General features: G+C 44.1%; 1 protein-coding gene across 7 annotated transcripts in view; it reads left to right on the forward strand.

Moving 5' to 3' along the window:
• Positions 1-7,316: 7,316 nt before the first annotated feature.
• The window catches only part of PPP1R9A (protein phosphatase 1 regulatory subunit 9A), a gene marked incomplete at both ends in the record, with an annotated part of 289,674 nt that continues 280,955 nt past the window's right edge, over positions 7,317-16,035 (forward strand). For all 7 annotated transcript variants that reach the window (XM_080701326.1, XM_080701327.1, XM_080701328.1 and 4 more), the window contains one exon: positions 7,317-8,711. In XM_080701326.1, coding sequence (XP_080557452.1) covers positions 7,317-8,711 — 1,395 coding nt within the window. The remainder of the gene's footprint in view (positions 8,712-16,035) is intronic.

Below are 16,035 nucleotides of genomic sequence, written 5' to 3' on the forward strand. Positions count from 1 at the left end.
AAAAGCAGATCCCTGGTAGCTGCCCTTTGGCTGGCGGTGGCGGCTCAGCCCCCTGGAGCGCCACCTAGGTGTGGAGGACTGCAACAACAACTACCTCCAGGAGCCTGCCTCAAGTGGGGCAAAGCCACGCCTACCAATCAGACTGCTCGGCGTGTGGCCAGGAGGGCCACTGGAACAGTGCCCTTGGAAAAGGGTGAGCCCCAGGTGCCTCAACACAGGGGGAGCACCTTTCCAGACCAGGCCCCGCCGCTGGCCCTACTCAGCCTGGCTGAAGACTGATGGCTCCTGGATCCCTCAACCTCCATCCTCTTTGCCAGCTCAAGCCCTTGCCTGTTCAAGCCTCCTCAAGCGCACATCACTAAGCTGTCCAGGGTAACCTCCAATTCGCACTGCAGCTATGCACCCACCTGCACCCCCTTCTGGGGGACTGAACTCCCGACTCCTCCCGGCCTGGGGCCCCTGACGACGCCCCTTGACAGCAGGAAGAAGCTAGAGGGTCCAATCGTCATCCATTATCCCTACCATCAAAAGGCCGGAATGTTAAGTTGGGTCCTGCACTCATGTGACTTTGTGTCACATGACCTCTGCAGGGCAAGGGAGGGGCTGAAACCCCCGCGAGAATTGGGCATTCCCGCGAGTAAACCCTCATCTCGCGAGATGCATGCCTTTAAAAGGAGAGCCCGCGTCCTCAAGCTTCGGACAGGCGCGCGGGCCCCACGGTTCCTTGCCCTGATCCCCGGGAGAGCCGTGCCATTAAAACTTACTTGCCATGTGTACCGGACCTCTCTCGTGTTTTTCACACTCCGCCGTACGCACATTATTTTTATTTTACTCGCATTTAATTTTTTATTTTACTTATCACTTGTCTATTGAACTAAGTTAACCCTTATAAAGTCAATATACTGCTCCTGCTTTATAGAGGTGCAAATGGTATCTAGAATAGCACCAATAAAGATTACTGTGATGAAAATTTTTGTGTTTATACTATCCAAAAGGGTATCTAGTAGCCGCTTGTAGCTACTGAGCCTTTCAAATGTGTTTAGTATGGCTAAGGAAATAAGTGTGTGTGTGTGTGTGTGGGGGGGGTACTGGGGATTGAACCCAGGGGCCTTCTACCTCTGATCTACATCTCCAGCCCTATTTTATTCATTTATTTACTTTTTGGTACTTGGAATGGAACCCAGGGGCCTTCTACCTCTGGTCTATACTCCCAGACCTGTTTTATATTTGTTTGGAAACAGGATCTCAATAAGTTGCTGAAAGCCTCACTAAATAGCTGAGACTGGCTCTATTTTTTATTCCTAATTAAAAAAAAAATTTTTTTTTGTGGTACTGGGGTTCCTGGAAGTCCTTCTACCTCCGGGCTACACTCCGAGACCTATTTTATTTTTGGAAACAGGGTCTCTTAAACCAGCAGGGCTGGCTTCGAACCTGTGCAATCCTCCTGTCTCTGCCTCCCAAGCCCGGGAATTACAAGCCTGCGCCACCACGCCTGGCTTTAATCCGAATTTTGAAACAAGGTCTTAGTTGCTGGAGGGCCTAAGTAACTGAGGCTGGCCTCAAACCTGAGATCCTCTTGTCTCAGCCTCCCAAGTACAGGGATTACAAGCCTGTATCACCACACCCGGTTTAAGGAAATACTTTTAAAATTGTATTTAATTAAATACCCACATGTAATTGATTACCATGGGTCTCATGGATCCTTGGAACATTCTAGAAAGTGTTAGAAGTAGAAGGCCAATTATGAGCAATCTAAGAATCTTAAGTCATTGATATTGTTTTCTTAAAAAACCCTGTCATTTGATCTGTACAAATTTTTCCTGAAGTTTTACATTTTCAGAAAATAACCCCCAAACCAACCAAATCCATTAGGCTGCTTCTCTGCATGAATCATCCTGTTGCAAAGAGGTGTAAGACTGACTTTATTGCCAACTCTGCCCCCTCTTCTGTAGACAGAACTCAGTGATTAAATTCTGCATTTATTTAGGTTATTCTCCTAAAATTCTGGTTTCCATACTGCAAATAAATGACAAGAACTTTTCCATCGGATTATCCCAGACAGCACAAATGTTCTTTCCAAAAGTGGAGACCAAACCACAGCCCCCTCACGTTGCCTGTTACATCTGTTTATTCTTACAGAGGAGACATACACTTTGTAGACAGAGAATGCCAATTTCTTGGGAGAGGACTGAGAATAAGATGACACTTGAAGGAAAAAAAATCTCACTGTTCAAAATCAAAGATCCATAGAGCCAGGCATGGTGGAATTACATGCCTGTAATCCCAGTACTTGGGAGGCTAAAACAGGAGGATCATGGGTTCCAGGCCAGCCTCAGCAAGGTAGAAAGACCCTGTTTCAAAATAAATAAAAGGGCTGTGGGTTGTAGCTCGGAGGTAGAATTTCTAGTGTGTGTGGCCAGGTGTGGCGGAGCATGCTTGTAATCCAGCATTTGGGAGGCTGAGACAGGAGGTTTTGGGTTCTCGGACAGCTTCAGCTACTTGGTGAGGCCCTTTGTAACTTAGTGAGACCCTGTTTCAATATAAAGAATAAAAACTTGGGCAGGGATGTAGCTCGGAGGTCGAATGCCTCTGGGTTCCATCCCCCCTCCCCCACACACATACACAAAAGTGAGTGTGTTTGTGTGTGTGTAAGTCTATAGAACTGAATAGCTATAAAGTCCTTTTGAAATGTTAAGATTTTGCTTCCAGGTTATATGGACTCAGACCCAATCAGAGTTATTTTCTACAAACAGAGCTGTGGATAAGTTGCATAACTCATCCCTCAGTTTTCCCATGGGTAAAATGTTGAGTTCAAAGCCGGGCGTGGTGGCGTACGCTTGTAATCCCCGCGCTTGGGAGGCTGAGACAGGAGGATCACGCAGGTTCGAAGCCAGCCTCAGCTACTTAGTGAGGCTCTCAGCAACTTAGTGAGACCCTGTTTCCAAATAAAATATAAAATGGGTCTGGGAGTATAGCCCGGAGGTAGAAAGCCTCTGGGTTCCACCCCCAGTACCACCAAAAAAAAAATGTTGAGTTCAGTTGGGAAAACTGTGTGAAAGCATTTGAAGTGGGGAGAAGCTCTCTTTGGTGGGGGTTTTCTCTAGGATTCTGGGACTTTACTGATTCTGATCTGCACCTTTGCCTGTCTCTAGGCCATTTCCCCACTCAGTAAACCACAGAAACCTATCATGATGTAAATGAGTTCTCTAGAGAAATGCAAGTTTTTACTTAGAGATAACCTGTTGGCCAGTAGAACAGATACAGAACTTCTTCCTTATCTGTTTGGATTTCCTGGTTTCAAGGACCTGTACTGGACGTCAACCACTGTCCCAAACCACTTAATGCAAATTCTAGAAACAGTCTATAAAATTGTAGTAACTTTTATTACAGTATATTGTTATAATTGTTTATTATTGTTAATCTCTCACTGGGCCTTGTTTATAAATTAGGATTTATCCTAAGACCTGGGCCTGGTAGTAAACACCTATAGTCCCAGGACTTTGAAGGCTGAGACTAGAGGATTCCAGGTTCCGTATCAGCTTAAGCAATTTGGCGAGACCTTGTTGCAAATTAAAAACATAAATAAAGGCTGGGTGGTGCTGCTCAGAGGTAGAAAGTCCCAGAGTTCAATTCCTCCCAAAAAAGATTTGTCATAGATTTGCATAGGAAAAGACTTTATATAGAGTTCAGTTCTATCTCTATCCCTTGGGGGTATTGGAATGTAATCCCGCTAAGATAAAAAGGGGCTAGGGAAGCCGGGCAGGGTGTAGTGTATGCTTGTAATCCCAGCATTTGGGAGGCTGAGACAGGAGGATTCTGGTTCAAGGAAAGCCTTAACCACTTAATGAAACACTTTGCAACTCAGTGAGATCCTGTTTCAAAATTAAAAAAAATTAAAGATAGCCGGGCGCGGCGGCGCACGCTTGTAATCCCCGTGCTTGGGAGGCAGAGACAGGAGGATCGCGCAGGTTCAAAGCCAGCCGTGTGTGCTGGCTTAGGAGGCCCTGTTTCCAAAAAAAAAAAAAAAAAAGTCTGGGAGTGTAGCCCGGAGGTAGAAGAACTTCTAGGAACCCCAGTACCACCAATAAATAAATAAATAAATAAATAAATAAATAAATAAATAAATAAATAAAAATAAAAAAAATAAAGATAGAGCTAGGGGTGTAGGTTAGAGGCAGAATGCCCCTGGGTCCCTTCCCCAGTAACGCCCCCCCCCAAAAAAAAGAAGGGGCTACTGCGATCCTGAGCCTTCCATTCCAGTGCTCTTTAGATTATTAAGCAGAGTTCCCTCTCTACTGCGTACAGATAGATGTTTTCCTTATGTTCTCTGTTGAAAGGCGCAGGCGCGTGTGGTATCTTGTTGGTCCCTTCCCTGGTTATGGCTCGCAATTTTTGACCCATGTCCATACTATGTTTCTACAAGTTATGTTTTTACCTTCCTGAAAAATGATTACTGGCTTCTGCTCCATAGGCTTTTTTGGAAGGATGGGTTTAAAGGTCCACATCGGCGTGATGTTTGATACCTTGTAGGAAGATTCTAACACGCTGACATTTTGGGAAGAGGAGAGGGAGCAGTAGGCATTTTTTTTTTTTCAATACTGGGGATTGAACCCAGGTGCATTCCACTTCCGAGCTACACCTCCAGCCCTATTTTTTAATCCTTTATTTTGAAACAAAGTCTCACTTGGTTGCAAAGGCCCTCACTAAATAGTAGCTGAGGCTATCCTCCACCTACCATCCTCCTGTCTCAGCCTCCCCAGCCTCCCAAGGGCATTAAAAAAAAAAAGGCACATATAATTGAACTCCTAGGTGTCCTTCCTGGGAGCTACAACCCCCCCCCCCACACACACACACACCGTCCTGTGTATGTTATTTTGCAATGGGGTGTTCCTAAATGGCCGAGGCTGGCTTTGTATCTATGATCCTCCTCTCTGGGCCTCCCAGGTGTTGGAATTACCTAATTGTGCCAGCACAGCACGCCCGAAGCAGTGGGCATTTGTACTAGGGTGCAGGCCTGGGGTGGGGTGGGGGGGCAGGGAAGCCACCAGCCGGGCCTGCAGGTCAGGCGGGGAGCAGGCCGGCGAGGCTCGGCGGGGCCTGGGCCGGGGCAGCGGGCAGGGGCCGGAGCCCCCGGGCCTGGCCGGGGAAGGGCCGCGGCCCCTCGCCCACGGCCGGGGGTGGGGCGGCCTCGCCCGGGGCCGGCGCTCCTCGCCCTTCGCCGGCCGCCAGAGGCTCCCTCTCGCTCCCTCTCCGGGGATTTCGCTGCCGGGCTCCCTCTCTCCGCGGCCCTGGCGTTAGTCCCGGCGGCCGAGGTGAGGCACCTGTTACCCGGGAGGCCACGTGGGCGCGGGCAGCCCCCGGCCCGGGCGGTGGGCTGCGGGCGGGGGGGGGGGGCGGCGGCACAAAGGCTGCGGGCGGGGTGGGCGCAGCGCCGGGCGGCGGAGGCAGCGCACAGGCATCTCAGAGTCGTCTATTGTTTCCCGGCACATTGGGAGGAAAAAAAAAAAAAAACAAAGGGATTTATTATCATTACCCTATAATTTTCTTTTTTTTTTTTTCCTTTAAATGTGGCAGGGAGCTCGTCTCTCCCCGCCACACTGGGATCCGCCGGGAGCCGCAGCCCAGGTGTCAGGACTGGAGGTGCTGCTCGGCGCCCGCCTGCGACCTCGGCCCGGCCGAGCTCTGCGCCCAACCCGGCCGGGACCCGCGGCCTCTCAAGTTGGTGTTATTTATGTTTGTCTTTGGTGAGGGCAGGTTTTTGAATCCCCTGCGGCCCCGGCGCCCCCGCCCCCGCCCCGGCGGCCCGCGTCGGCGGGGGAGGGAGTGGGGCGCCCGAGAGGGGAGGGGAGGGTGTTTGTGGCTTTAAAAAAAAAAAAAAAATGTCAGGGTAAAAGGAGATCTGGTCGATGCTTTTTGCAGGGAAAAAAAAAAAAAAAAGCCAAAAAAAAAAAAAAAAAAAAGCCAAAAAAACAGGCACCACACTCCGAAGCCTTTCTTGTTTGTCTGCATGGGCCATGCTTGCATGCTGGGCCAGGAAACGAGTTTGGAGAGGGTTTAAGTGAAAGTGTGTGCTTCCTCAGCTGGCTGTGCGTGAGGGGGATGTGGTTCAGTCTAATATTAAAACAAAACAACAACAACAACAACAACAACAACAACAACAACAACGAAAAAGCAAAATGAGAAATCTTTAAAACGCGGTTGTCTGCTCTTGAGCAGAACCCGAGTGTTTGATTGGTAGCATATTGATGTAAAATCCAGCTGTGGGCTGCAGACCCACAAGGGTGCCTTGCCTAGGTTTTGAGCTGGTCATAAGTTGGGGGCAAGAAGGAATGAACAAATCAGGGCTGTGAAAAGGGGTGTCATGGTATCGATGCTTTCTGATTGCCACACTCTCAGGCATTTATTACTTGTCCACACGCCACTCCGTTATTATATACCCACTATTAGGAACGTCCAGATAGTGGGTATAACTGAACTTAGAGTGAAACTTACTGGCATTCTAGAACTTTTTTTTTCTGCTTGTTTTCCTCTGAAATTACACCACAGTTGCTTCAGGCATGCTGTAGATGACAATATTGGACCTCAGAGAATGAAATAAGCCCTCCCCACCATCCTGTAGGTGTGTTTTGGAGTTTGTAAACATTGTACTTAGAAAAAGTTGTACCTGAACAATATTTTATTTGGGGGAATTCCAAATGAAGTTGACTTTTCTGGACAGTTCGATGAGTCCATGGATTGCCTGTTTCTTTTTAGATTATTCACAAAAGCAACCAAAACTTGGGCTAAAGTATTTCTGAAATGTACTTATGAGCGTGTGTGTGTGTGTGTGTGTGTGTGTGTGTGTGTGTATTTGTGTGTGCACACACACTGGCGTGAGAGATAGAAAGATTTGGGTAGGAATCTCCAAATTACGTTTGAAAACATTTTTTGTGACCAGACCAACCAGGAGGTATGATATCTTTTAATTTCTTGACTCTTTCAATAAGTACTTTCTTCTGTTTTGACATGTGACTTCAGCAACTTGGACAATAAATTGTGTATTAGTTGACTTAACTAACATAAATTCAAGAGAGTGCATGAATTCAGAAATCCGTTCTTTTCTGTTACAGATGAACCTGTAGTCTTGCTTTGAAAAAGCCATTTTGTTGTTAACACTTGACTGTGAATAATTCCCTCATACACCTGTTGGGAGGATCCCTGGCAGACCATGCCACTTGAGAGGCCCTTTCCTTGACCAGATACTGGTGATTAGAGAAGAAAGGTATTTTTCCCCCCTTGATCATTATGAGCATTGGCTTTTTACCCTTGAAGTAAACATGTTGAAAGCGGAGTCTGCAGGTGAACGCACCACTCTGAGAAGCGCCTCGCCTCACAGGAACGCATACAGAACTGAGTTCCAGGCCCTGAAAAGTACCTTTGACAAACCCAAGTCAGATGGGGAACAAAAAACAAAAGAAGGTGAGGGCGCCCAGCAGAGCAGGGGGAGGAAATATGGCTCCAATGTCAACAGAATTAAAAACCTGTTTATGCAGATGGGTATGGAGCCCAATGAGAATGCCCCGGTCGTGGCCAAAACAAGGGGCAAAGGTAGACCTTCCTCCCCTCCCAGGAGAATGAGGCCCAAAGAATTTCTGGAGAAGACAGATGGCTCGGTGGTCAAGTTGGAGTCCTCTGTTTCAGAACGAATTAGTCGGTTTGATACCATGTGTGATGGCCCTTCATATTCCAAGTTCACAGAGACTCGAAAGATGTTTGAGAGAAGTGTGCATGACTCAGGGCAGAACAACCGCCATTCCCCAAAGAAAGAGAAAGCTGGGGGGAGCGAGCCACCAGACGAGTGGGGTGGGTCCAAGTCCAACAGAGGCAGCACTGATTCCTTGGACAGCCTCAGCTCCCGGACGGAGGCTGTCTCCCCAACTGTGAGTCAACTGAGTGCAGTATTTGAGAACACTGAGTCCCCCAGTGCCATCATTTCTGAGAAGGCTGAAAACAGTGAATACTCAGTGACTGGGCATTATCCCCTGAATTTACCAGCTGTCACTGTTACGAATCTTGACACATTTGGCCACCTGAAGGATTCAAATTCTTGGTCTCCTCCGAACAAGCAAGGTGTTGAGACAGAGGATGCTCAGAAGGGTAATGCATCTCCAGTACCAGAAGTGTCTCCGAAAAGTACCTCTTTAGCTTCGTTGCCTAGTGAAGAGATACAGCAGAGCCAGGAAGCCGAGGACTCCACATCCAACCAGGAGACTCCGGGCAGAACTGACAGAGACCTTCCTGAGGAAGCCTGTGCTGAGAACAAGACCATGCCGAAGTCTAATATCCTTTCACCACAGAACCAACCTTTAGGAGATGCTGAAGGCAGTTTGGTTGGGAGTGAAGAAGCAAAGCAACAGAGGAAGGGGCTGGCAGCTGGGGACCTCACCTCCCCTGATGCTTCTGTATCCAGTTGTGGAAAAGAGGGGCCTGAAGACTCAAGTCATTTTGAGAGTTCCCATATATACATGCAGAGTGACTATAATGTGTATAGGGTGAGATCCCGGTATAATTCCGACTGGGGAGAAACAGGCACGGAGCAGGATGAGGAGGAAGATAGTGATGAGAATAATTACTATCAGCCTGATATGGAATACTCGGAAATCGTTGGCTTGCCCGAAGAAGAAGAAATCCCAGCAAATAGGAAAATTAAGTTTAGTAGTGCTCCAATTAAGGTGAGTATGTTTTCTCAGTTTATTTTCCGAGTTTGCATTTAGTATTGGGGCCTGACTGTGTGCAGAAAAGATTTGACAACTATTAGAAGATTTTGTGGGGAATTCAAGAATATTGGCTATATGCAACTTCTGTCAGGTGATTTTAAAAGTTTGGAGTTGGAGAGGTATCAGTCCTGTTTCCTAATATGCTGTAAATCACTAGTGAGTAGTGAAATTGAAGAACTTTGGGGATTGTGAAATACATTCCATTAGACTGGAGTATGAATAGTAGGAACCTTGAAAACCAGGAGTGTTAGTCTGAAATGCAACTACTTGAACAGGTGTTTCTTAAGTTACCTAAAAATAATAACCTTCTGAATCTACACATCATCAGATATGAGGTATGAGGTACATTGGGTGAGTTATGGTAATCTTGAAACAATTCCCTGTATTTACTTGCTTAAAAATATCTGAGTTATTCCTTACTTAAGTGTTAGTGGCTTGTGAAGAATGTTGTTGGAACTTTTTTTCTCTTCGTTGCTACATAGTAGTGAAAATTTGATTTGTGGAAACATATTAGCTGACTTAAATACTCTGATTGAAAAGTGATAACTGTAAACAGCTTGGAGTTCAGAATCTGTTATGTTGCTTTAAAATGAATCTTTGAGAAAGAAAGGGAATAAAATGGATTTGCCATTTGTGGATTTACTGTTGCCTCTTAAAAATGGAGTATGTGCCAGTTGAATTCAGATGCTCTATTCTAATGACTCCACTTATTAACATTTGGTATAGGAGGAGAGCAGAGTGCATCAGCGGAGGGTGGTGGAACGTTATAACGTTATTAGTGGGTAATGGCCATAAGGCAGGAGCTGGTTGGTGAAGTGTCAAGAGTCCCCTGGAGTGCTTTTGCAGGGTGCCTGCTCACCAGCTCAGTCCTTGGGTTCTGGCATATTCTCCTTGGGGAATCCAAGGGGCTATGGGGGCAAATGTGTAGCTTGAAACCCCTTTCTAGGGGCTTCCGGTTTCTATAGTGTGTCTATATGATAGATTTGGAATTTTCCCTCATATCTTTGTAAATTTTCTCCTCCAGATCTGAAGCCCCTGTCTGTTGCGATTCTCCATCTTATGAACTTCCAGTATAGAGCTATAAGATACATGATTTATGTGTAAATATCCACAGAGAAGTCTGATATTGCCTTAGTTATGAAATACTCTTTTGCAATCAAGTGATGCTCTGTGATATGATTTGTAGGTGTTAGCAGGCAAATATTCACTTTACTAGTAGAAGGCAGAAATTCCAGATTTAGAAAGGGCCATGTCAAGTTAAACTGTTTGAAAGAAACTAGAGACATGACTCTGTCTTGAAAGTAAGCTAGGTCAGGTACTTCCCCACCTTCAGGTGCTGTTCCCTCTCTTTCCCTGGCCCCACTCACATTGCCATTTCTGGGCACTGCTTTAAAAAGGTGCCCTTCCCTCAAGCCTCTGTAGTGAGCTCCCAAATTTCACCATTGATGTTCCCTTTGAGCATCATCTTTCTGCCCCCTACAGAGAAAGCAACAGGATTAAATCATTTCACATCCAGCAAAGCAGGTATAACTGAAATGAACTCTCCCAGGAGTTTGTTAAACCCAGCAGCTAACTTTTTAACAGGAGAGTAGCAGTTTATGAACACTTACTGAGTAGATCAGTAGCCACCCGCCCCAGGCAGACATCAGCCCTGTGTTTGGGTCCTCTTTTGCACAAAATATAACTGCGCAGTGGTAGGTTTAATGAATTTTAAAGGAGTCGCCGAAATATGTCTGTTCAGATATGGAGATTCGAATGATTTTTGCTATCATTGCTTTGACAGTAAGCATTTTGCCACCTGATTTTTATGTTTAAAAACTGGATTTCACATTGCAAAGAATGAAAACAGATGGCATACATTTAAGTTTAAGACATTTCATGGAGAACTTAGATAAAGCTTCTGAAGCAAACATAATGTGTTGCGTTTTACTGGGCAGTTAACAGAACTAGTTGGAGTGGATTAAGTTTGCAAACAGAAGAGTCATTATGAGCCCTTTTGTGATGAATGAGACAATGACTCTTTCTTGTTGGTCCCACTGCTTAACGTGCAAGTGGAGTCACTTGGAGGTTTTGAGAACTGCCTTCCATTGGTAGTGGGGGTGGCAGTGGCCTTTGGTTGTTCTCCCAATTAAGACTTTTTGCCTCAAAGAGTGGTAATACTTCATTAAATCCAGCAAGTATTTATGGGAGGCTTATCATGTCATATGTGTTCTCTCACCCTGCTAGCTGCAGAAGACACAAAAATCTATAAGGTTAGCCCTTTCCTCCGTGTACTTACAAGGTCAGTTTTTAAGCACATTGTATTTAAAATACATATGATACAGTACACAAAACTAGGCCAAAATGTCCAAAGTCCTCTGTGTCCTTTAATAGTATTTGGCCATACTAAATGCATAGAGTGAAAGGAATTTGATAGATTATTTGGAATGGAGTTCAATAGTTCCATATTTGTGTTTCCTTATTCTTTTCATAAAGCTTTAGTTAAGAAAGGGAAAGTTATGGTTTTCAGCCCACAGCTTTTCTTTTGGAATTTAAACACATCTCTTTCAGAAGCCTTAGGGAACATATTCTTTATAGAAATTATTTTTGAAAGTTTTTTATTCTTTTTCCTGAAATAGTCTTATTTTATATGTTGTTAGGGGAAATACTTCCAACATCTTCAGTGTTTTGTTACAGTTTTGTTTACCATCTTTGTGTGTGATACTGTCCTCAGCGTCCAATTCAGTTATTTCCTGAATGTTTTGAGTAGATAATACCTTCTAAGATGTCTTAAATCTGAACCTAGAAAAATAACAAAATAATAGCTGATCTTTTCTATGTCGAATGTTCTTTGTACTTGTTAATGACATACAAATGGTTAAATTGTTTTGCTGGGCAGTAGTTAGTACAAGTTCCCTATTTTTTCTGGACACAATTGTCTCTTATTGGATACATTGATAGGTTTCATAAAGTCATGGAATAGTACAGTGGGATTAATTGCAGAAATTATAAAACTTGCTTTCAGTATTTGGATGAGAGAATGTTAATTTGACATGTGGAATTATACTTTTGTGTTCTGAAATTTTTCAGAGCCAAGGCGTAGAATGAAAGTAACTGCATCTTAGATAAATCAAGGCCAGACAGTGACATTTGCCATTATTTTTGAACGCGGATGGAGCCCCTAGCATGTGTCAGGAAGGATGTGAGGGTGATGGATGCTGGTGGAGCTGTCCCACCTGCAGCAGCTGCTAGGTAGGAGGTGTGCAGCCCAGAGCGGGCTCCTCAGGGTCTGCTCAGCTCTGCGTTGGGTGACCTTTCTGAGGCCACTGTGACCTCGTTAAGGAAGTCACAGTTCTTTCTGCGTTATTGGTAACTTTAATATCCTTTGGATTGACATTCTTGAAATATTGCGTTATCAGAAAAAGGAGATTTTCTTAACTCCCATCAAGGAGAAGATTGCAGAGTTAATGTCACATGCATCCTGTTTTTTCAGACTATGTGGAGGTTTCCAGAGCTGGAGTCTAAAGAAGGACCAGTAGACCTAGCAGTGCTCCTTCAAATTTGACCTGAGATGATATTGTTGAAAATGAATCTATTTGTATTATTTTCTACTTTGGGGGCCCTGTGTCTTGTCCTGGGAACATGTTTAGGATGATAATAGGAGCATAGTTCTTCTGAGATCCAACTTTTTTTTTTTTTTAAATGTGCTTTTATTAGTGCATTATAGTCTCACATCATAATCCAGTTTTTGTCTTTGTGGAGGCTTCTCTTTCTAACAGTTTTGTCAGGGCCTTCTTAAACATTAATATGCATGTGAGTCACTTGGGGATCTTGTTAAAATGCAAATTCTGTTTCAGTAGGTGTTATGTGGGAAATTCCTTTGGTGCAAGGGTTGGCCCCAAGTACAGTACCAGCCACCCGCAAGGGGTTACAGAATAGAAGTATTCTGCAACCAAATGAAAATGCTCAAACGCCAAAATCCTTTATAAAATCAATTTAAAGCACAAATCTGAAAGCAAGAGTTAGTTAACACACTAAAGAAAAGGTGCAACGTTGAAGGTATTTGGCTGCTGCCTCTTGGGTACAGCACTCCTCCCTTCTGTTGTTTTTCAGGTCAGCTTTCCACCTTGATGGTGTGGTTCTGAGGACCACAGCTGAGACCTGGGCCAGTGATGCACTCCACAGACTAATGATGCCCTGGGCCAATGGTGCACACGTGCTCTGTTGAAGAGATAGGGGACAAGTACATCTAGGTGAACTGCAGCTTTGCCAGTTTGCCTGCTGAGAGCTCCAAGACTGTATTTGCCTTTCTTGGGTGGAGCATGTGTGGTTTCAGTATAGGATGAGTCTCCTTAGTGGGTGACTTGATATGGACTTGACATCAGTCAGAGATGTCAGAGTGATAACTTAGTCTCCCCATCCATTTCAATATATTAGTAAACCTCTACTTTTTTGTTTGTTTGTTTGTTTGGTGGTGGTACTGGGGATGGAACCCAGGGGCCTTCTATCTCCGGGATACATTCCCAGACCTATTTTATATATATATATTTTTTGGAAACAGGGTCTCTTAAGCCAGCGGAGGCTGGCTTCGAGCCTGCGTGATCCTCCTATCTCAGCCTTCCAAGCGCGGGGGATTACAAGCGTGCGCCACCATGCCCGGCAGTAAACCTCTTCTCTTTCTTTCTTTCTTTCTTTCTTTCTTTCTTTCTTTCTTTCTTTCTTTCTTTCTTTGTTTTTTTTGGTGGTACTGGGGTTCCTGGAAGCCCTTCTACCTCTGGGCTACACTCCAAGACCTATTTTTATATTTTTTATTTGGAAACAGGGTCTCCTACGCCAGCGCGCGCGGCTGGCTTTGAACCTGCGCGATCCTCCTGTCTCTGCCTCCCAAGTGCGGGGATTACAAGCGTGTGCCATCACGCCCGGCAAATCTCTTTCTTAAAATCATATTTTCTATTTTACTTTTGTAGTATCATATGGGTTGCAAATGTATCTATTTTAATGCATCTTCTGAATTCTGCATTCATTTCTTCAGCTTGCATTTTCATTATTTATATTTAATGAAGCCTATGGTATTTCCTTTCTTATAAGTTATTGACTTATTCAGTGTGTGTGTGTGTGTGTGTGTGTTACTGGGGACTGAACTCAGGGGATTCTACCTCTGAGCTATATTCTCAGTCCTATTTTATTTACTATTTTGAAGCAGGGTCTCACTAAGTTGCTGAGGCTGGTCTTGAACCTGTGATCCTTCTATCTCAGCCTCCCAAGTGCTGGGATTACAAGTGTGCATCACCACACCCGGCTTACTCACCATTGTTTATGATTGTTCCTTATTAGCTTCATTCATTGCATTTACTTTCTTTTTTCTAGGGCTGGGAGTTGAACCTAGGACCTTGGGCTTTGCCACTGAGCTACACCTCTAATCCTTACTTGATTTCTTGACCTCTATGACAGAATTTAATATCCTTAAGTAATACAGCAAGCTCATGCAACAGTAGTTCTGGAGCGGGACTTGAGAGTCTCCATTTCTCATAAGCTTAGGGGTACTTCTACTGCTGGTCAACAGACCTATCTTTAGACTAAGAGTGTGAAGCACAATCTTCTGGCTTTTGAAAAGGGCTGTCATAAAATGTTTAATAAATCTGCTTTCCAGCAGCAGGTTGTGTGGACTAATATTCTTTTTTCTTTTTCTTTCAGTACTGGGGATGGGACCCAGGGACATTCTACCTCTGAGCTACACCCCCCCACCCTAGCCTGATTTTTTGAAACAGGGTATCACTGAGTTGCAAAGGGCCTTACTAAGTACCTGAGGATGTCCATGAATAACATTCCTCCTGTTTCATCCTTCTGAGTACTGGAATTACAAGCGTGGACCATCACACCTAATGGACTAATGTTCTTTGAAAATGAAACAAGTTGTAATTGTGTAACATGCCCTAAGAGTTATTTCTAGATTCTAAAGTGTATGATGATCCCTAAATTTGTAAGGAGTTTGGGGTCATTAAATAGTCACATCCTACTTTCCTGTAGCTTTAATTTTTAGCTTTAATTAATTAATTTATTTATTTTTTGTGTGTGGTACTGGGGATGGAATTCCCGGGTATTCTATTTCTGAGCTATACCCTCAGCCCTATTTTTTACTTTTTATTTTGAAACAGGGTCCCACTGAGTTGCAAAGGGCCTCACTAGGTAGCTGAGGCTGGCTTCGAACCTGCACAATCCTCATGTCTCAGCCTCCCAAATGCTGGGATTACAAGTGTGTGCCACCATGCCTATCTCTCCTGTAGCTTTTTTTTTTTTTTTTTTTTTTTTTGCGGGTCTGGGGATGGAACCCAGGGGCATTTGACCTCCGAGCTACACCCCCTGCCCTATTTTTTATTCTTTATTTTGAAACCAGGTCTCACTGAGTTGCAGAGGGCCTCACTAAGTAGCTGAGGCTGTCTGCGAACCGGGATCCTCCAGGTCTCAGCCTCCCGAATGCTGGGATTACAAGCGTGCGCCACCACGCCCGGCTTCTCCTGTAGCTTTTAATTATAAAAGAACAGGAGGAAGCAGTTCTTGATTGACTCAGAAATTCCATTTATTTCATTCTCTTGGACATCTAAATCAATATTGTTAATCTATTTAACTTGCTTTTGTTTGGATAACTTGGATGGGATAACATTTAAATTGAATTTCCTTTAATATTTTGATGTTTTATAACCTGCGGTTTATAATGAGGTAAATGAAATATGTCAGATATTTTAATGAATTGCATAAATCAACTAATGGAGATATATTGAGTTCCTCTTCCAAATTCAAAGTTATATAGTTTACTCTTTTTAAAAAAATGTTTTTACTGAACATCTATTATTTGCTTTAAAAAGGGGTTCTTTTCTATGGCAAATTATTTCAGATGTTCACTCCATTTAAGTTTCTTTTATTTGTGCTGTTGGGGATTGAACCCAGGGATACTCTATCACCTAGCTACATCTCCAGCCCTTTTTATTTTATTTTTTATCTTGACAGGATCTCATTAAGCTGCCCCCCTAGGCTGGCCTCAAACTTATAATCCTCCTCCCTCAGCCTCTTGAGTAGCTGTGATTTATAGGCATGTGCCAGCATGCCCAGCTAAGATTTGAAGTTTCTTGCTTTTTCACATCATAAGCATTTTGTTATCCCTCTAAATTTTCTCACAAATGTTACTAGTTGTCGAGTTTATAGGCTTTAATGATAAGATGCCAAATTTGGGAGAAAATGACTATTATAATGCTCATACATTATTTACCTTGTTACCCCAATTACATGCCCATCAGGAGTAATT

Source organism: Muscardinus avellanarius (genome assembly GCF_963383645.1).
Source record: "Muscardinus avellanarius genome assembly, chromosome: 9".
Classification (NCBI taxonomy): Eukaryota; Metazoa; Chordata; class Mammalia; order Rodentia; family Gliridae; genus Muscardinus; species Muscardinus avellanarius.